At 36.1% G+C, this 22,935-nt stretch overlaps 2 protein-coding genes and 1 long non-coding RNA gene across 4 annotated transcripts in view; all 3 read right to left on the bottom strand.

Annotated features, from left to right (window-relative positions):
* LOC140165102 (beta-1,3-N-acetylglucosaminyltransferase radical fringe-like) overlaps window positions 1-22,024 on the bottom strand; it is a 127,915-nt gene extending 105,891 nt beyond the window's left edge. The window contains exon 1 of the mRNA XM_072188529.1: window positions 21,084-22,024. Coding sequence (XP_072044630.1) covers window positions 21,084-21,833 — 750 coding nt within the window. The 5' untranslated portion in view covers window positions 21,834-22,024. The remainder of the gene's footprint in view (window positions 1-21,083) is intronic.
* LOC140165105 (T-complex protein 1 subunit zeta-like) overlaps window positions 1-22,935 on the bottom strand; it is a 328,487-nt gene that overhangs the window by 148,521 nt on the left and 157,031 nt on the right. The gene's annotated exons all lie outside the window — the stretch shown is intronic.
* On the bottom strand, window positions 6,629-10,824 carry LOC140165103 (uncharacterized). Its single transcript, XR_011860629.1, has 4 exons — window positions 10,635-10,824; window positions 8,302-8,403; window positions 7,447-7,561; window positions 6,629-6,680 (listed from the first exon to the last, which is right to left on the bottom strand). It is a non-coding gene; the product is annotated as an uncharacterized lncRNA (long non-coding RNA).

Genomic DNA, 22,935 nt, shown 5'->3' with positions numbered 1-22,935 from the left:
AGAGCCCAATGTTAGCGCTATTTCTGCTACATGTAAGAATTTCAAATTTTACATAACTTTTAAATCTGTGATTTTGAAGGCTATTTCCTTATCATGTTTTCATGATGTGAGTTCACATTCCATTCAGACCCTATGTATATTTGCACTCTGCATTGTGCTGTGTACTTTGGGACGTTGTTAGCAAATGAATAAATTCTCTTGAATAATTACAATCACAGTGGATTTAATCATGTAAGCATTACACCCAGCATTTACATACCTGCATGTTTTTGAACATGCATTTATCATAATTCCCATGGCTTAAAGCAATAATATGTGATTTGTATAAAGAATAGATTCTTATTTAAATGTTCGTTTCACTGATCACATTGTCTCTTTTGAATTTCGAGACAAGCAAATGAGGTCAAACAAAGAAATTTGTTATTTCATTCCAGTGCCTACAAATTGTGTGAATTAGCTAGCCGATCATACATTATTATTGAGCGGAGCTTCATGCAGCTGGGATGTATAAATAAGAAGCAAGGTGAATAGTGATATGCACACAGTTTATATGTCACTCATTCAGCAGTGGATTCAATGACAACACATGCACAAGACGTGTTAGCCATCACTCGATCTGTGAACTCGAATAAAACAGGATATCTCCGGATTTAGTATAAAAACTTAAATTGTACTGTAATTTAAGCACTTTAGACCAAGTCTTTCACATGGTATTCTAGTAAATCATTGGGCATTACAATTATGCAAAAAGTAGTAATTCTAGACAAATTGAGGGCGTCGCTGTGGAGCAAATCACATATCATGGCTTTAAACATAACTCAAACAAGACAAGAAAATCAAAGAAAACAAATCACTTGATTTAATTTTAATTTTTTTGTATTTTAATTTTAATTTTAATTTCAATGTTAACTTCAATTTTAGTTTTAATTTGAATTATTTTTATATAATTTTCATTTTTTTACAATCGCAAATTTCCAATTTGCGAGTGTTCTGTTTTTGGTCAGTTCTTCTTCTTTCTTTCTTCTGTCAAACTTACAACGAGCAATCGTAGCCATACTGTGTGTCCCAAGTGGCCAATTTGCTAAAATGATCATAAATAATAATGAGGAACTACATTTTAATACAAGCTGTTATTACTCCCCATTATTGCTTCCATTGTCAATTATAATTTGAATCCAATTCACATGAAATAACTAATTCATATGCATTATATAATTTAAGTAGATAATGCTTCAAATTATAAAATTTGCCCCACATTTATTTGAACAATGTCATATATTACTTTTGATTATATATTAATAAGGCAATGGAAAATGAACACCATTTTACGGGCGCACAGACTTTTCAGGAAAGTTTGGTCGTTCAGGAATTTTTTTAAGACTAAAATGACCCTAAATATCACCAAGAGCTTGAAAAATCTGGGAAAAAATTAATTTTTCAAAAACATTTTCGAAATATGTTTGTAAAAAATTTGTAAACATATTTTGAAAAAGTTCTGAATACTTTATAGTCAAAATCAATCAATTTTGGCCCCCAAAAAGCAGATTTTACATGATTGTAGTGAAATTAAACAAAAAAATTCTCCCAAAATGCAAAATCTGGGTCGGTCAGGCTCGTAAAAAAGGGTTTTTGTTACTAAAGACACTGGTATTATTTCTGTGATACATGTAATGTACATGTATATTTCAATTCCAATCAGTAAAGCGATCTGTATGAATGTGAGGATGAATGTGAAGTATGTGAATCTGTAAGTTACACGCACACACATCTTCTCTCAGGCTATGATCAATTGCGGTAAAATTAAAATGCTAGCACAGGACTATGTGTTTGTTTTCCTTTTCTCTGGCGATTTTACTCTGGATTTGTACAGAAAATGGAGCCACAAGATTATGCCCGACATTATAGGGCTCTATGCTAGAGAATGTGATACAGGGGAAGTGCTACATTTCCCTTTAGATGTTACGCTTTTCCGTCTTTCCTGATCTACTTTTATTTGCTTGGTATCTGTTTCTATTCCACATGAAAAAAATCTATATGCCAATCCCCAGAAGGTTAAGTCCATTATTTCATAATGCTTTAGGGATTGTAAAGTGTGTCTGTTCCAGTTCATCATACCCAGAAGCTATAATGGAACTAGTATTTGTTAACATGGTTGAATGTGAGTCTAGTGAACTGTGCAAAGTAATGAGGCGATGTAATAATAATTCTACTGCTTCTTGACAATCGGTGTGGAAATTGAAACCAAGAGCAGACAGGCACGTATGAAGCAAAAAGCCTCAATAATGTGGGAAAGTAACTCAGCATTTTATCTCTATGGCAGGCACTCCCAAAGTCCCAAGATACATCATTACATTTAATAATGTACATGACAAACTTTAATATTTTATGAAATACATACTAGCCAACTTTTATGAACAGATAGATGAATAGTCCAAAACAGAAATGTTTTGTAGACTCCTAACCGGAGCGATCTTACCTTTCCGATGTTGATTAAGATACTTCTTCAGTTCTTCTAGAAAGAAGTATCTTAATCAACATCGGAAACGGTAAGATCGTCCGGTGTACGGAGTCTCGGAGCGATCTTAACTTTCAGATGTTGATTAAGATACATCTGTCTAGAAGCAGTATCTTAATCTCAGATTCTCGCCGAAATTCTGACCCTGGTTTTGCAAATCATTTGTTTGTAGCATTTGAATTTTGAAATCTGTTCACAAGAATATTTGGGAGTATCGATTAATCTCGGATTCTCGCCGAAATTCTGACCCTGGTTTTGCAAATCATTTGTTTGTAGCCATTTGAATTTTGAAATTACCCTAAAATCAAAGTTTCTTCTTACTTCAGTCTCCCTCCTAAAAATTGGAAAGATTTGTCACATTGGATTATTTTGGATATCTGTGGAATTTGGAAGTTATAACTCAATAACTGATAATAAAGGTTATGAAGACAAATTTAGCCACAGCAAAAGTTACAAAGGGTTCATTTATGTTGCGACCCTAAGCATTGCTATTCGCTATTGACGACACCTATGACAACATAATTACCAGGGGTCCATTTCACTAAGCTCCTAACCCTTCGTAACTCACTTCGTAAGTCCCGAAATCGTTCGTAACTTGCAAAATCCGACGTAAAGTTACGACGCTTCTTAACTTCCATTTCACTAAACTTTTACGAAGGGTGACTCTTCTTAAATACCCTTCGTAAGTTAAGAAAAGTTACGAAGACCCTATACTAGACGTAAGTCCTCACGAAGCTTCAGAAACTCAGCATGGTAAGTACGGTAAGTATAATTTCGCGCCAAATAGGCATATAAAACATACAATTTCGCCGCAAATATACCGGTACATCACTGAAAATGTGCCAGAAACGCGAGTGCATTGAAAAGGAAAGAGTTTTGTTTTCCGTGATCGTGACAAATCCGCTTGATTTTATTAAGACAACAAAATGCTATACCGCTTTACACGGGCCGGCATGATGTAACGGGCCTACGTGTTGAACATATTAAGATGTCATACGCCTTCAAGTGTTTATCGCCTTGAGATTTTATGGTACGGGATTGCTTCATTTAATAGGCCTACATCTAGTAAAAAAGCCGATAAAGCATATAAAACATACAATTTCGGCCGCACTTGAATTATAACGTACCGGTACATCAAAATGTGTCACAAACGAGTGCATTTAATTGAAAAGGAAAGAGTTTTCCGTGATCGTGACAAATCCGCTTGATTTTATATTTAAAGACAACAAAATGTATAAACGCTACCGCTTTACACGGGCCGATGTAACGGGCTTACGTGTTTTAATAAACATAATAAGCACATGATAAGAGGTCATGATGTAGATCCACGCGCCTTCAAGTGTTTATTGCCTTGAAATGTTATGGTTCGGGATCGGTTTATACCAGTGGTTCACACCATCATAATGGTCTATTGGCAGAAGGCCTATCTGATCAACGGTTTGCCGTGCATTAAAAAGGATACACAACGGGTAAAAGTTTTTATTCTTAAAATATCTGTCGGGGAAGATGGAGTATTTTGTAGCTTTGATATATAGGCTAGGCCTATAACATGTATAATAATGACTCTAGAAATCAAATTTTCCAATTGGATGGCCATAGGCCTATACAATTACTGATCCCAGCCAGATAGGCCTACAATGATTGCAAAATTTACCTGGCACACTCGGTTTTTCATCTTAAAGGAGGATTTCGTGATCCAAGCATCCTCTTTTTATGACATTTTTCAGTACATATCCACGAAAAAAGCCTATTCCCAAAATTTCAGTTGATTCCGATTTTGAGTTTGCGAATATGCATGATTATGTGTATTACACTGCTCCATAGACAATGCGTTGTAATTTCGTTCTGGTGCACCAGAACGAAATTCAAATTTCACGATATCTTTGCAAAACGAATTAATCTGGAAGAAATATTTTTTACATAAACATTATGTAGCCAGAGGTTTCCAGTGATATAAAAATCTCAACTTTTTTTGAGAAAAGTGGGGTGATGAGGCTGTAGATCACGAAATGCCCCGTGTAGCGTGGTTTAATCCGGGGTCGACCATGAGAGCTCACGCGAATATGAAAGTGACGTAGCCTACCTGTGCCTACCGGAGTACAAAACTAGATGTGTATCGGTGGCGATTTTTGTCGGAAAAGGGGGTCATTCAGTGGGGGGTAATTCAGATGTGAAACGCTAAAAATTAGGTGTCATGGACCGTGAAAAAGTAAATTTTCAAAGCAATTTTGCAGCTAAATGGCTACAAAATGTTTAAAAAATTGCAGATTTGGTGTACTGGTGTAAAGCAGATGAAAAAAGGGGGTCATTGGGTACTGGTGGCAGATTTGGGGAAAAAAAGCGGTCATTGGGTGTAAACTCAAAAACAGGCACACTGACGCGTGTCCAATACCGCTTGAGAAAAGAAGACATTCAAAGCACCCTCTCTTGACTATTCGCAAACATCTAAACTTTCGTCCAATCATTAAAAAGTTTCCTTCTCTCAATTCCAACGTATGATGTACTACAGTCAGGCCCCGGGGTCAGGCCCTATAAACTATTCCTCTTATTCCTGATGTCACGAAGAGTATCAACATTCATTCTCTTGTTGCTTTAGGGGCTATCATTTTCTTCAGAAGGAGGGGTCCCAAATATACGCTGGTCATAAATTTTGGAAAGAAAAATAGGGAGTCATAAAATTTTGGTTGACCAAAATGTAGGGAGTCTCACGATGACCACAGATAGTGTGTTTAATTTAAAAAAAAAGACTAATTTCAATACAATTTTAGCCTGTTTAGGGTGTAAGGTATAATCGGTGGTGGGGGGATAACATTTTGTTGCCGAAATAGGGGTCACAATTTTAATGGCACTGATTTCTGGAAATTTAAGACCCCCCTTCCGAAAATGATAGCCCCCTTATCATATCATAATTTTATCCCTTAACACGTTTTATCCCAAAATAGTACATGCTTTTGACATTCAAGACAACACAAAAAATAAACAAAATATCATATGCTAAAACTTGTCTTTATTGAGAAACTCATTATTTTTTTCAGTACAACCATATTTGGTATTAAATATTGCTTTTATTTTACATTCAATAGGCTATATATCACCTTTGACTTCTGTTAACTATGTGCACCAGCAAAATCCAAAAAACTTTTTGCTGGAAAATGGAACTTACAATGGAGGTCTTTAATTTCAAACTTGTTCGGACTTGGGATCTCAATGGTGCAGCCGTTATGATGCTTTGAAGTTTGCACGAGGGTGCTTTTCATCAAAACATTGGATTTGCTTTTTTTGTGCCATCAAGGTCCCAATTTGTATTCTGTGTTTTATTGATGTAACCATTTTGGTACTTAAAAAAAGCAAAATGCAGGTTGGGATATGATAGCACACAATTTATGCACCTCCAAAGTTTATCATTTGTAAATAAGGCTCCAGAGAGGCTGAAATTTCAAGAATTTTTTAAAGCTGAATGAGAGCCGTGTGCATGCTCATATTGTACATGTGAGTTGTGAATAATATATACCAACATAATTTTTTGAAGAAATTCTATTTGCTTTTGTATCAAAGATCCGTACATAATAAGGGAGACTAGCTCTTAAGGCCCCCAGTGCACCATAATATACATCCCCTTTTTTCATTCCGAAACAATAAGCTCCATGATCCAGCTATGGTGCAAGAAGTCGAGAACCGCTCTAACTTGTTTTGCAAAATCCTTTTAACAAATTAAGCTTAGTACTAACCATCAAGCACGATTAATGCAATATGCACACGACCTAAAAATGATAGATCACACAAAATAACATACATTGGTTTCTGTTGTGTGTTGTTAACAAATTCCAACATAATTAACTGGATGCATAGATGCAGTGAAAGTTATATGGTCCAATAACCTCATTGTTTTTGACAACCCAACAAATTTGGAGTTACATGTAAAATTATGTGATCAACCAATGTGTGAGTTTTGAAGTTCAGACCAGAGTGCACAGTGGTCAGTAGGTGAAATAGTTGACATCGACATATAGCTCCTACTAACAGACGGTCAGTGCCATTGTTTTATATAAGTTCATAATTGTTGTTAAATATTTGCAAGATACATGTACCAGCACTACCAGGAGTCCAGGATGATACTGGTGACTTCAAAGATGATCATTTAAATGTTAAAGTAGACAAGGTGAACCTGAAATGAACAATAAAAAAGAAAACAATGTTTTAAGAATAGAATTGATTGTGTAAAACAGGAGGTGTTTGAAACATTAAATCCAAAAACAAAACAAAAAGTGACTCAACATTGAGATATGGTGGCTTGATCCCCAAGTTGCTTTCTTGATTAGATATAAATAGCTCAACAACAAGCCAATAACCCACTTAACTCACTTCATCCCGGTTCATTTCTGTTCATCCCTGTTAATTACAGTTCATTATGAACTGACGGGATGAACCAAAATGAACTGGGATGAATCAAATGAACTAGATGCAGTGGCATTCCGTGACCGCTCCTACCCGGGGCTGGAGGTAGGTGAAATCCCCTTCAACATCCTGAAAAGATTGACCCCATTTCTAAACTAAGACGAACCAAGAAGAATATCCCGGTTTATCACAGTTCATTTCGGATCATCCGTTCATTTTCGGTTCATCCTGGATCATTTAAGGTTCATCTCAGTTCATCATGGTTCATCCAGGTTCTTCCCACTCTCATTTATTTTTACGCCATCCATTTATTTTCGATTCATCAATGCAGTTCATTTTAGTTTATCGCTGTTTATTTTCAGTTCATAATGGTTCGACTCAATTCATCTCAGTTCACTTCAGTTCATTTTTGGTTCATCTGTCACCATCGATTCATCATGAAATGTGAATGAGCCTGAGCATGAATGAACTGGATCAACCGTTACCGCTTGGGTTCTGATGGGACCAGGCGCAAACAAAAAACAATAATATATCACCTGTCTGCTTGTTGGTGTTATATAAATTACTGTGGTTCCTCAATTCACTTCTACTTTCAGACCATCTTCATCACTCCATTTCTCCATTGGAGTGCCATTGTAGACCAGAGTAAGTCTGAATAAAGAGATTGAGAGAGATTTGTCTGGATTATCATCATCATCATCATTCATCATCATCATCAAATATTACGTGTAAATATTTCACATGTCCAAAACCAAAGCATCTTGTTTTTGCTTCAATCATCTCTTTATTTTGAGTACGGTACCATAACATTTTTCAATGCAAGGCCAAAAAGAAAAACAAGTTTGTTTCCCTTAGCGCTGCAGGGTTCGATTTAACGTGTGTGGAGCAAAATGCTCCCCATTTTGGACAACCTGCTACACACATTTCAGCTTGTATAGAAATTTTTACAATGTAAACATATGCTAATATTATAAGAACATCACCTAAATAAGGTTTTCACTCAAAATTGCTACGCAAATTTTTCAAAGTAAGTCGAACCCTGGCGCTGCATGCGTATTTCTCTTAGGATGGCTTATTTTGCGCATTAGAAAAAAAAAACCTGCAAAAATTTAATTAAAAACACTTCTGGAGTAAACATTTACACATTACACAAACGAGCGGAGTGAAAACCTACTGGAGAAATAATCACACATTTACACGACAAACAGGCAGAGTGAAAAATAAAATGGTGTTGCTGTATGCAAAACCAAGCCCAATTTAATTTTTGCAGCAAAAAAGTTTTGTTTTGTTTTTCATTTCTAGACATGGATTGGAAAAAATACCACATTTGGCATTAGACTATTTAGACCTGCTACAGGAAACAAACATTTTTTTTTTCCTGATTCACTTACTTGTTACTGAAGAAGAATATCTTGTAGAACAATTGGTATGGCCAATGTCAGCAATTGACCACTAGCAATAACAAAAGAGTTGACTGCACTGCAGGGATGCACCTGTTTGATAAAAGAGATGATAGATCAAAATAATTATGATGCTGGTAATAACCAGGCCTCAAAATAAGCCAGAATTTCTGAGGGCCATTTGGGCCCTTGATCTTAAATTTTTTACGAATATTTTGCATATATTTCAGTTCCTCATAGGCCACAGTGTTAACAAGGAAACGACACTCTTATTCACGTGTTCATTTACAACACAAACCTATATTGAATCCCGGATTAATTAAGTAAAAAGCACAGGCACGCACTCTACGTATTATGCGTAGTGCATTCAGAAAGTAGGTGACTTTTTAAAAAGATGTCATTTGAGAAAAAGGTTACTTTTTATTTTAAAAGATGCCATTTCAGAAAAAGGCGACTTTTAAAAAGACATTTCAGAAAAAGGCAGCTGTTTTAAAAAGACATCATTTCAGAAAAAGGCAACTTTCTTAAAAAGACATTTTAGGGAAAAGGCAACTTTTAAAAAAGATGTCATTTCAGAAAAGAAAAAAAACTTTTTAAAAGACGTCATTTCAGAAAAAGCGACTTTTTAAAAAAAAGGCGCATTTCAGAAAAAAATGCGACTTTTTAAAAAAGAAGTTATTTCAGAAAGATTTTTTTTTGAAAAGATATTTCAGAACTAGGCGACTTTATATTAAAAAAAGACGCCCATTTAAAACAATGCGACTTTTTAAAGCAAAAAAAAAGGTGACTTTTTTGAAGACATCATTTCAGAAAAAAGCGACTTTTTGACATCATATCAGAAAAAAGCAACCTTTTTTAAAAGATGTCATTTCAGAAAAAATGTGACTCTTTTAAAGACGTCATTTCAGGAAAAAAAAGCAACTTTTTTTAAAGACATTTTAGAAAGGTGACTTTTTATAAAGATGCCATTTCAGAAAAATGTGACTTTTTAAAGACGTTATTTTAGGGAAAAGGCGACTTTAAAAACATGTCAGAAAAAAGAAACTTGTTAAAAAAGACGTTAAAAAAGAGGTCATTTCAGGGAAAAAGGTGACTTATTTTTTTTTAAAAAGACAACATTTCAGAAAAAGGTGATTTTAAAAAAAAATAGACGTCATTTTAGAAAAATGTGACTTTTTAAAGACTTCATTTCAGGGAAAAGGCGACTTTTCATTAAAAAAATGATGCCGCACCCCATCAGTCTAAAACCCCACATCGTTTTTGAAAAACTTTTTTTATGAAGACTTTTAAGTTTTAGAAAAGGGCTACTTTTCATTAAAAAAGACATCATTTTCAATTAAAACACAACTTTTTTACTAAAAGTGTTGGGAACCTAATTAACTCATGGGGCTAATTTGATAATTTGGTCTAGATTGCAAGTGCAGCAAGCAAGAATTTTGCATATTTTAACATATGGCCTAGCCTAATATGGATTTTTTACTTACAAATAGGCCTATGGCCTAGATCTAAAATTGCCTTGCACCAGGCATAGGCCTTCAAACACATGAAGGTCTATGACTGCACTTGACTGAGCTTTTTCACTGAAAAAGAACACTGATCGAAACAGTTAAAATAATAGGCCAAGCTGATCCAAATAAATTGCATTTCGGCTACACACAAGGCATGTGTCAAAACATAAATTGATTGGGAACTGTTTCGCTAGTATGAGCACGTCACCCACAAGTACTTGAGTACTTGGGCTTGGCCAGATTTGGTGAAATAATTACTGGGCTAGTCAAATTGTGCTATAGCTAAAATAATATTTTCTCGACCATGAGAGCTCAATAGGCACGCAATGACAATTGCGTGACGTACAATGCCTACCACACACGTTTGGGTAGCGCTGCATTTCCTGTGTGTGCACAATCAATCGCGCTATTGTGTCATTCCACTAAACTTGCCACATTACGCAGTGCATTCATACTCTCATGATCGAGAAACTAGTATTTTATTTAGGCTAAGCTATAGTATAGGCTAGCATTTGGCACGCGAGCCCGATGCGTGGCACGCAAGTAGTTGCCTAGCCTAGTACTAGCCGACGTTGTCTTGCCCAGTGCAAGCGCAGACTTCTTCTAGCCCAGTACTACTGGTACAATACAAGTACTGGGCGAGCGGTAGAAGTTAGCTGTGTATACATCATAATGATACCATCATTGATCACCATGCATGATGCCTGTACCCGATACCGTCATGATGTTTTTTAACGTCTTTGACTTTATTTTGCTCAAATTCTGACGATTAAATCCCCTGTAATGGGACCTAGATCCCTTCAGTAGCATTCTTACCTTCTTCCTTCTCAGTCCGGGTGTTGTATTCGGCCGGAATTGTATGTTTTTGGCCCGAGAAACTGCTCTACGCTGCCATTTTCACTGTCTTCACCTTCACTCGCGTGTCAAAGGTCGTGTCAATCGTGTGCCAAAAATAGTCTCATTTGTAGATTGAAACGCTAAACACTCTTCGTAACTTGACTCGCAACTCTTCGTGGGTAAGAAGGGTTTAGTGAAATGGATTTTACAACGATTCAGTAGCTACGTTTGATTTTAATTTACTGAACAGTTCGTAACTTTTACTTACGAAGCTTCGTAACTTTAGTTTAGTGAAATAGACCCCAGGTACCATTTCACTGCACATACTGCTCTCAGCATAGGGTCTAATGCTTCCAGTAAGCAATAATATTGCAGGTTTAGGACCTGTATCTGCAATAGCTAGCTGCCTTATAAACATTTGGGTAATTTCTGCATTCTATACTGTACCGATCTAAACATATGGCACCTGGCAGCTATTGCAGATACGGTTTTCTTGCTTGCCCCAAACCTCTTCATTTAGCTTCAAACACTTAACTGTACTGTAGTACTCCAGCTATACTTCTAAATTTCAACAAACAGCAATTGATAATTTGACCATAATTGACCCAAATAGTGCTCCTCCCTGAGCGTATGAGGAATAAATGGGTCAAATAGGCTATGAAGTTTGGTACAGGCTGGGGTGCATGTTATTCTGGTGGCATGATATTGAGTTTTCTACCCTGGAAAAACTTACAAATACACAATTTATGCACAAAACATCCAGGCTATCAAATACAGCAATTTTTTCCTACATTGTAGTACAATACTGGGGTAGTTGCTAATTTGCAGGCTTATTTATAATATATATGGTAAATGAAAAAGGAGAAATTCCAGGTTCATTATTTCGGCGAGAATCCGAGAATCTATGCTCCCAAAGATTCTCGTAAACAGATTTGCATGAATCCTAGTTGATTCTCACAAACTTTTGTAGTTTACACAGAAGTTGATTTGCAAAAATCATCGATTCCTGCAAATTCTGCAAGAATTAAGATTGATATTCGCACTGCGAAACAAAATTCTGACCTGGGAATTCCAAATATGAATATTAACACACTTTTCCACCTTTCCAGCACTCTTGATTACCTTAACTCAGGAATTAAAATCCCAGACTCAGGCCCATAGCCAATAGAGGGGCATGCCCCCAAATCCTCTAGGTCAAAAAATCCCTAAAATTATACAAATTCACTGAAAATTAGCCCAATATCACCCAGATTTTCCCCATTTTCACACAACCCCTCTCAGAAACCAATTTTGCACAGCTACCCCAAAAGGTCCATTTCATCAAAAATTCACCCAAAGAAATCTCCTTTTTTAAATCCTCCCCTCCCCAAAATAATTTCTGGGTATGGCCTGCAACCAAACCTCACTACAATCAAGGGATGCAAGTTCTCTCACACACCCCCACCACAATGGCGTGAACGAAACAATTACACTTGTTTTAAATTAAAATACCAACAGACTCTTTCACACGCCAGTGGATGCACTTATTAACCCCGGGCAAGCTGTGGTCCATGCAACAAGCCACGCAACAAGTCAGGCATTGAGTTCATATTGTTACTCCCCAAGCTTCCCAATAACAACACAAGGGACCTACATCTATAGCAGCCTTTAGAACAATACCAACACATGGTTAGATGGACGCGGTAGCGGATATCGTGGGAAACTCCCGGGCTGATGGACTGATGTTGCTTCTCTGGAGCTCTAGGCTGATGCTGTATTATACGGTTTTATACCACCATAAACAGCCTCATATATACAAGATCAAGGCAAAATTAAATGTATGTGATGATGTGGAACTTTTCATCATGTTTTAGGCTTGGTGCAAAATTTTAAAAATTGTATTGTAAAATGACCCTAAAATTTTACCAAATTAAAATCTTGAAAATTGGCAAAAAAATGGATTTTTCAAAATGTTTTCAAAACATGTTTGCGAACAATTTGCAAACGTATTTTTTCTAAAATTTTATACATGTCAAAATCACCCATTTTGTCAAAAACACGGCTGATTTTACATGATTTTAGCACACACAAAAATTCTCCCAAAACGCAAAATCTGGAAATGCCGGGTCCATAAAATAGGTTTGTTTTTTACCGTCGCTTAACAGATGTTGAAGTATAAATGAGATATCAAATACAAGATCATTTGGGCTCTGTGTTAGACAGTATAATTTATATCCGGCATTGCTGTATAAAAATTAACAGGCAGGGAGTGGGAGTTGTTGAATTGGATAAAGGTATTGTGAACACAATAGGTGAAAACAATAGCGCTTGATTAATAATTAAAGCTTACTGAGCTATGTCTAAAGCTTATGACCTTGATAGCTGTAATTAGTGATCGATTAGTTTTACCACATACTATTTGATTAATTAAAGATCAACCGGTGCGTTAATGATCATAATGATCAACCAATGTACAACATCATGAGGAAATGATAAATGGTTCATTGCATTGGGTGAAGCACATTGTGAATTCTAAGTAAGTAAGTGTAGGGTCTTGGGTACCAGTACCTAAGATAACCAAAAATTTGATTCAATTTCAAAACTAAAATTGTGGTAAATATTAACTTTTTAATCTTGGACCATGGTGACTTTTATTCATTAATATGCTCAGCTGGGAACCCCGGCTGGGAACTAAACAGATGATGTACATTTCCATATTTTTATTAATATTTTTTGTATGCATACTGCGTCTGCTGGATAATTATAGTTATCAATGCATGAATATGAAGGTAGCTAGGGTACATGTACATTGCAAATGCTTGCAAATGTTCATAAGTTTATATACATTTATATTTAAACAATATTTGCAATTCTAATTAGCCTACACAATTAACAATGTACACAAACTAATTATATATTGGTAATTATATTGATTGGAAATCATTAAAATGCACAGCAAAATGTTTTGAGCATATATGCACAACTCACAAGATTTACATAATAAAAAAGTACACATGATGTATGATACCGGGTATGATATTCTGTTAAAAATCAATGTTGAATGCATGCATCTTGAGGTGGGCATGGTGGCATGCATATGCATGAACTTGAAGTTCTCTGGAAGGCAGTTCAAATTTATGCTTTGATGGAACTCAGTCTTCAATCACTGAACTACCAAAAGACATTATTGTCCATCATGGTGCCAAAAAAGATGACATTTGTCCACTAATCAAAATACCTATGTCTCTGCAAAAACATTATTGATGTTTAATAATTGTGATTGATAGCATCATTACTAAGCAAAGCAACAGTTATTGCTCCATTCACATTCCATCTTATCATCCTATAACAATCTCCCCTGGTGAATGAATGTCAATGTCTTAATAAAGATTGTTTCCAACATGTACATTGTACAATCATAGACTCTGAATATTCAGAGTCTATGGTACAATGTAGTCTACCAGGGACTGTCTTTTGGAATTTGCAGGAAAGCATTAGATAGCTCTTCTGGAGCTTTCAAGGAGAGCAGTTTAGAGCATGTTATTGACAGTGGACTGCATGCATCAAGGGTCCCCTTTTCAGTTCAAAAAGACCCACATTTACAAGGTCAGAATTTTGGCGAGAATCTGAGAACGAGAACTGATTCTCGCAAAGATTCTCGTAAACGGATTCGAATCAAAGTTGATTCTCGCAAACGTTTGCAGTTTACACAGAAATAGATTTGCAGAAATCGAATGATTCCCGCACATTATTTTGCAAGAATCGAGATTCTCGCACAAAATTCTAACCCTGATTTAGGGATAAGTTTAAAAGCCTCACCTTGGTTAAAATTCTGAATCTGATACATGTAACTGTAGCTTTTTAGCTCAAATTTGGAAACATTTAGAATTTCTTCTCTATAGACATCCTCGTTTGGCCCAATTTTAGTTCTCTAGACCACAAAAACAAATGTTGACATTTCAGTTCAAAAGCCCCTATTTTGCCTGTAATCAGCTCTCAGTTCCCAATGTTTGGCGCTCTGCACCGTACAGATGGCATACACCCCTACCAGAATGTAAGTTGAGTGCCCCCCTCCTGATCAAAACATCATTAATGTATTCCAGACCCACTAAAATGCATTTCTTCATGCAAATACATGTAGCATTAGCAAGACCAGACCAACATAAACTGTAAACCATACTGTTACTATGGTAACACAGCCTGATAACATCCTAGCTTGACCTGACATGGGAGTCTTCTTACCAAATTGGATCATGGCTTTAGTTTCATGCCAATTACCATGTGGGGGTGTAAAAAACCTCTTTGTGAAGGTGTCAGTTGCCATTAACGGCTTGTAAGCCGCTTTATTGGATAGTTTCATGGATTGCGAATCAAGACTGAATTACTTGCGCTGAATTCTGTTGCATCAAAATGAACGTGGATTATGCAACTCGCATTGTGTGCAACAAAAATATTCAGTGTAATGTTATTGTGAAGGATTGTCCATTGAAACTAGAAATGGTCCCTCGCTAGGATTCACAACCTGCTCATCTATCAGGGCACAGTTCTTTAATCCCATTACATTTGTACATTCATTGAATGACCTTTGAAAATTGGGTACAAAAACTCATACTCTGCAACTTGAGGTCAAATTTTGCACTATGATTGTTTAATTGAGGTTACTGAACTATGTCATTGGGATGAGGCCATTGTCGTCCATAGTGCCTGGAAATGGTATAACATTGTCTGCAAGGAAATGCATTGCATATTCTCTTATACATTTGGCCAATTAATAATAAATTAATGTTTGTAAGCTGCTTTATATGACAGTTTCACGCATTGTGAATCAACACCGAATTACTTGAGGTGAAATCTGTTGCATCAAAATAATTATGGATTGTGCACAACAAATATGTAGGCCCTATAGGCCTAGGCATATGAAGGATTGCCCATCCAAGCAGGAAACAGTAAAATTGACTTCAGAGAAGTGCATTGCCTATATTAAATACATTAGCATATTTTTAATAATAATAATAATAATATATTCAAATTCCAGTAATTAATTGACTGACAAATGTACTTTTCTACAATATTTCCTTGTCAAAAAGTTTTTAAAACCCATATTTTAATCCTCCCACAGTAAGAAGCCATAAGACCTAAATTGTGCTCTCTAACCCTGTATTTTAGGTAAAACTTTGTCGCTCTCGTATTACCTAATATCAAAATCATAAATGTTTTGATTTTAAGGCAGACAATAGCTTCTTTCAAACAAATAAACCATGCATCCTTATGATCAAATTATTATAAACCTATTTTATCCAGATCTAGCTTTTGTTGCAAAAGCACATTTTTTAATAATTCCTTGGAACCTCCAGACAGCCTTGGGGCATATTGAGGAAAAGTTTCTTTTGTTGTATTATCAGGAAGCTAAGTTTCAGTAAAAGTGTTACTTTTTGCTTCAAGAGAAGCTGTTTTATCCCCGGGTTTTATCCACCTCATGTTTTCCTGTTTGATAGTTTAGATAGTTCTGTCCTCCGAACTCCGATCCCCAAATGCTTGCATGTAATGTATTGAACTCAGCAAGTCACTTGATAATACCATCACACATACATGTATACAGTACCGGTAAGTGTATTAGTCATTCAAACTTTCAAATCCATCAAATTCTAAAAATACATTGTGACATTAGGTGTTTCTATCATTAGTATCAGGCTTTTAACTTGCAACAAGGTTTGTAATCAACTTCCTGACAAAACTAAAGGAAATGTTTCAATACAACATCAAATGAGCATTTCAACATCAAAAACAGCACTACCCAAACCTACATGTACAGTATAGCCTACATGATAAAATAAAATAATTAAAATTAAAATATCCTTCATATCTGAGACCATAGGTATTATGGTCTCAGCTTCATATATATACTTTTCAACCTGTATATTTCTATTTTTTATAAATTTCATTAAAACCAAGGTCATATTATATTTAATTGAGGATAAATGAATTGAAACCACAATAATTGATATAAACTTTGATAAGCTTTTTCACTTGACTGTATCAAAGTTCATGGTACACGCAGACAATACAAAAACTTGCACACAAATAAATACTCTTCTGGCAATTTGCGACCTTTTATCTGAAATCATCACCGACGAAAAATGATCAAAGGTTGATATTGCCATGATTTAGATCAGGCCCATAACCAGGATTTATTTGGGGGGGGGGGGGCTGATTTTGAAAAAGTGCATTTTCCCCAAAATTTTGGCCTTTTTCAACCAATTCCAAAAAGGCATAAAAAAACCAAATTGTTTCACTTGCTACGCTCACAAGGGACTTTTTAGGCATTTGGGATGCGGGGGGTCCACCCCAGGCACCCCTGATTACAGGCCTGATTTAGATTTATTAAATAAGGCTTGTTTGTTCCTCAAACTTACCTCTCAAATACAAATTTTGCCATGTACTTATATGTTTAAGAATTTTTGCATGCAAGACTAAAAATAGTAAACATTTGCCACTCATTTCAGTCTATTTTCAAATTTCCATTTTCAAATTTCAATTTCAATTTCCAAGTTCTACAACTTTGGGATTTCATTAGGTTTATTTGCGATGTACATGTATGCATATCCTCAGATCACAAAACTGCAAATTATCACTCTTTGTATCACAACAGATTCACTGTCAATCAAAGCAAGACTCTTTATCCTATAATATTTCACATCTAGACAAGGTTACATTTCACGGCTTCGGATAAAACCAAATGTGGAAATCGAAAGAACATCTCTAATGCAAGCACTGGGCTAATAGGGTACATTCCTTGTGTATGTGATGGCATGTTAGTGTCTCGATTGCTACTTCGGGTAAAAACTATACCGGACTAGTAGATCAAATTTATTTGGAGGGCTCTTGTGATTTAAGTCCAGTATTAAATTGTGTATGTATGATATAATTTTCAAGGATTTGTGTTTGTCGGCTTCAAGATGTTACCGACACTCCAGCAGACAGTGAATGAATAAAAGATTTCAAATTTCTTCAATTTTACCAAAATTGGAATCTGAAATTCATGACTCTGTATATTATTGCATGCAGTGCTAGAATCACAAGAAACAAAAATATCAAAAGCTTTTAAATGTTGTTGTACTGACAAAATATGTAAATTACAATGTATACTTGCGATGTTTTTCAAACTGTTAAATTGAATTTGAATTTCAAATTACCCTTGGAACTAGAAAGCAACAGATGCAAAAAGTCTGAACTTGGATGCAGGGTTGCCAAAAGATTTCAGCCCGAATCGCGGGTCAAATAATTGAAAAGTCGCCCAATTTTTCTCTTTACCATTGGTTTCTATGGGGCAGGAAACTATCGGAAGTCGCGGGAGACAATTTTGAAAAGTCGCCCAATTTTTTTTTAACCATTGGTTTCTATGGGACAGGAAATTGTCAAAAGTCCCGGGAAAAATCTTCAAAAGTCGCCCAATTGGGCTACTAAATCGCGTGTTTGGCAACCCTGCTTGGATGCATTTGAAATGTCATACAGATCTCCATCCGGAAAATGTAAATTTATGTGGATAGTTTTCAGAACATTTTACACAAAAATTCAAGTAGTACAGGGTGTATCACAAAAAATGTTACAATTTTAAATAACTTTTTTCAACTGCAAGAAAAGTGATATCAAAAACATTTTTGGTAGTGTGTGTTACAGGATACCGGCTGTGTCAGGAGTTTTTTTCTGTATAATTCAGAGCTTTTGTTTTGAAATGACATAACAGTCAATTTACAGTATATGGGCATCATATCATGAATATATATTAAAGTGGACCAAGGATTGAAAGTCTACCAAGTTTTCTCAATATCAAATATTGCATACATGATATCAACATTTTCTATCAAAATGTTATTATTTTGGGGCGTGCTCCAGACTGACGTGCACTGCAGTTTCTGCATTACCACTTCAAAGTGCAATCTATTAAAAAATACTCACATTTTAAGCATATTTCATGACATTATGTGGTCTCGCCAAAATGTTGAATTTTACAAGGAACAGACTATAGCATTATTTCATGTCTTCTTTAGTAATTGAAAAAGTCAACTATTGATCTTTTTTAAAGTCCATTGGGGCATTTTATTAATACACACTAAAAACTACGGGGTTATATTTTCCGTGGTCATTTTGAATTGACCACGTTTGGGGTTGTTTTGACCCTTCAAGGGGATTGTACTGTTTTAATTTGACCACATTCACGAGGTCATTTTAGCCACGCACGAACGTGGTCAAAAACTTAGTGGTCATTTTGCCGATACCGTCGGCAAGCATTGATATCAGTTTCAATCTTCCGCTTTGAAAATCTCAATTCATAAATGAGTTTAAACATGAGCTGCAATTAATGTTTGTTGATTAATAAATAAAACTAATTTTTTGACCGGTTACCCAATTTGTCAACTTTATAATGACTTGCATTTCGAACTATTTGCACACACGGTGTGCATCGGCTCACGTGGTCACATCAGCGCCATATTTGTTCTGATTGTGCAGCTCAGCGGATTGTCGTGTGTGCTTGTCTGCATGATGGAATATGAAAAGTTAGTTGAACAGTGAGACTGCAAGGATGCATAGACCCTTGTCTATGCACGCAGATTCATTCCAATTTCATGCTGTCGTGGCTGGTGTCTTGGCTGCAGTTGTTATAAGCTTATATCATGTAAGCTTATAATCGTGAACTGTCATAGGCGATGACTGACTGTGTGTGAGTGTGATACACAGATGCATTTTGCAGTTTGCTGTTTATGTAATGCTTTCTCTGTGCAGAAACACACTTATGTCCTGGTGGGACCAGCATGACCATAGGCCTACTAAAAAAAATCCAAACAACCCCTAAATGTGGTTATTGAGTAAGAGTAACCCTATAAAACAACCCTTTCAAATGGGTCATTTCATTTGACCCCGAAATGAGGTCATTAAGTAACCCAATAAGGCAACCCTTTTGAAGGGTCATTTCATTTGACCCCGAAATGTGGTAATATTTTGACCCCAATGGGGTTACTATTTGACCCAAATACGTAGTCATTGCAATGACCCGACCAATGGGGTCAAAATGACCCGTTAGTGGTATGGTGTTTAGTTGATAACTATGCTGGGGTCAAAAATGACCCCGTTTGGGTCATTTTTGACCCCGTAGTTTTAAGTGTGTACTTAAAGGCACTTTATTGAAACCTTACAATAATCTCACATTCTATCAGCTATTATATCACCATAATTCTGTATTCATTCTTGTCCATTGGATTGTGAAATTAACTTCTTGCTAAAAATACAATATGAAATGAGCTGAAAAATATGTTTGGTATTCTTTTTTTGATGCCTATGTAAACAACATGGAAAGAGATAAACTTCATCTAAGACATAATATGCCCTGGGCGATGGAACTATCACTTGCTATCTCCACAAGAGTGAAGAAGATGCACCACTAGGATTCACAACATGCCCATCTATCAGGGCACAGTTCTTTAACCCCAATACATGTGTACATTCATTGAATGACCTTGCAAAATTTGGGTACAAAAACTCATACTCTGCAACTTCAGGTCAAATTTTGCACTATGAGTGTTTAATTGAGGTTATTGGACTATGCCATTGGGATGAGGCCATTGTGGTTCATATCATAGTGAGAAGATGCACCACAGATGAGAGTACCTGGTACTTCAACAATACAGCTATAGTACAAATGTGTTATTACAGGCATATGGCATGCCAACTGAGTTTGTTTGAATTCTAGAGTATGGTGTATTTTGATATTCAGGAATGGCTTAGAGCATGGAAACAGAGCATACTTTGTATTTTGTTAAAGCTATCTTGCTATGTCTTATTCACAATATGAAGTTCCATTTTGTGAAAAACTATATACAGGCGGCTATACGGGTGGCTTTGATAATTTTTATACAATTGGCAAAACACAAATGATGGATAAAATTTAAAATTAATTTAAATATATGAATTTAATGTTGAATGAGCACAGGCCATATCCAGGAAATTGTTTTGGAAGAGGGGTAAATATTTGAAATTGAAAAAGTGGACCTTCTTTGCACAGATTTTTGAAAAAAGGACTTTTGGGCCGCCGGTCAAAATTTTGGAAGGATTTGGGGAAAACTTGATCTTGAGCCAATTTGGGGCAGAATTTAAAGGTCTTTTAAATAGGTAGATTTGAGGGGAGGTTTTGGTTTAGTAGGTCTGGGCCTTGGTATATGGATTGGATGGAAGCCTGTGCATTTACCCCCTGGCCTGAATATGTTGGATTCTTGCTTATTGCAACAAAAATTCTCAATACCTGTGCAAAAATAAAATCACATCATGGTCATACAAAAAGATCCTATTTTTATCTCTGGCTAATATAAACAGGAAACAGTGTTTATATACTCAGTAAGAAGTTGAACAAACACACTGTCAACAAACAAACCCTGCAGAAAATATGCCTGGACTTACCTGTTCTTTTGCTTGAGTCACCCAAGTATCTAATAAAATATCCAATCTTGATTTGTGATATTTTCCTGTTGTTTTAACAGCAATAAATACATCATTCAATTCAGTTTTTCTAAAATTAGTTTCTGGAATAGACTGAGGGGGGACTGGTTGTTGTAACTTAGCTGCAGTATCCGCTGCAACTGGAATGTATTTTGGTGCTTCTTTTACAACAATAGTTAAATTTGGTGGTGACGATTTTTGCAATACTGGTTTCAGTTGTTGCTGTCTACCACCATATCTTTGAGACTGTTCTCGTAACAAATTCTCTTGTGTCTGCTGAAGTTGTAAAGCAAATTGATTCAGTTCTTTTTCGATAAGCTTGAGTTGAAATTCAGTTTCAGATGTGTTTAGTTGTTGCTGGGGTAGTGGTGGTGGCAATTGCGAATCATCATCTGAAAGGCTGGGGACATCATTTGCCCATGCCATTTCACGTATACCACCTCCCCTAGACTGTTCTTTCTTGGATTGATGCAGTAAACTTCCAAAACTGCCATTTCGTTGATCTCCAACATCATGAACATTCACCCTACTACTACCATCGCGAACGCTGACCACGGCGACCCCGGCAGCTCTCCGGTGTAGTTGCTGGAAATCCCCGCTATCAAACTTTTCAGACTTTTCGCTAACATTGAAGTGTAGTACAAAAGTGGTGATTGCTCCAAACACCAGGATGAGGATAGATGTCAGGGTACGTCTTACCCTCCAACGCATGGTGAAGGTAGCATTCAGAAATCGTATTCCAGGATATCATCTAGTTTATTGCATCTCCTAAATCGGTAACATTTCCCCCATTTCACAGTCAACCACCATACCAGACACAGTCAAAACAGACACGTTGATACACTGCACGGCAGACTGATCAACAACATCAATCAGCCGTGTAATTATCTCTTATACACACTCCAAAGATTACGCTGTTGCTGCGTGTACGTGTGGGTATCACCGGTAGTATTGCATGTGTAGAGGAGATTTCACCTGTTACCCCAGAGTTTTGGCCGTCAATAGGTGGCAGCCTGCTCATCAGACAGATCGAAAATATCAATATTTTTGCAAAAAGGAAGTTTTTACACTTCCAGATGAAATAATTATTATTTGTTTAATGAGAGACACAAATCGATTATGTTGCGCAAATATTATGCAAACATGTCACCTTATAATAGAGATATTTCTTTTGTTAACCGAAAGCCGATCTATAACTTGTGAATGTATCTAATAAACGAAAAATACCGGGGAAAAATACAAGCGTAGAAAAAATAGTGTAGGCTACACGTAGAATGTTTTTTATGTACAAAAAAAATGAAGCAGCCGGAATTAGCCTACACTAAAAAAAACAAAGGTTGACCTAAACCGCTTTTTTTGTCCTCTATGCAGAACAAACAAACAAATAAGAACAAACAAACAAACAAATATAGGTTCTTTAAGCTCCTAAATTAACTTTTGGTTCTTAGAACCATTTTCAGCTTAAATATTTTTACCATCTTGCAGGCAACTGATCTTTTAGATGGGCCAACTATGGTTCTTGCCTGGAGTTAATTATGTGGTTCTTGGGTCAAAAACAAAGGTTCTAAACTATTATGAGGTTTGCAAACTCGCGTTTTTTATGAACCAAAATGGGGTTCTTTTCGAGGGACTTTTCCTTTGAACAAGTATTAGCATGGTTAGAGTGCCATCATGTGATTAAATAGTCTAACTCTAATCTTATACTCTCTAAGAGTGAACCAAGAGAGTGAGTAGGCCTATTTACGCACTCCAAATTAGAGTAAAAATCACTCCAAAATAATGTAATTTCGCTCCAAAAGAGCAGGAGTAAAAT

The sequence above is a fragment of the Amphiura filiformis genome, chromosome 11 (assembly GCF_039555335.1).
Source record: "Amphiura filiformis chromosome 11, Afil_fr2py, whole genome shotgun sequence".
Classification (NCBI taxonomy): Eukaryota; Metazoa; Echinodermata; class Ophiuroidea; order Amphilepidida; family Amphiuridae; genus Amphiura; species Amphiura filiformis.
The sequence above is the reverse complement of the archived record's forward strand: the minus strand, read 5'-3'. Positions and strand labels throughout refer to the sequence as shown.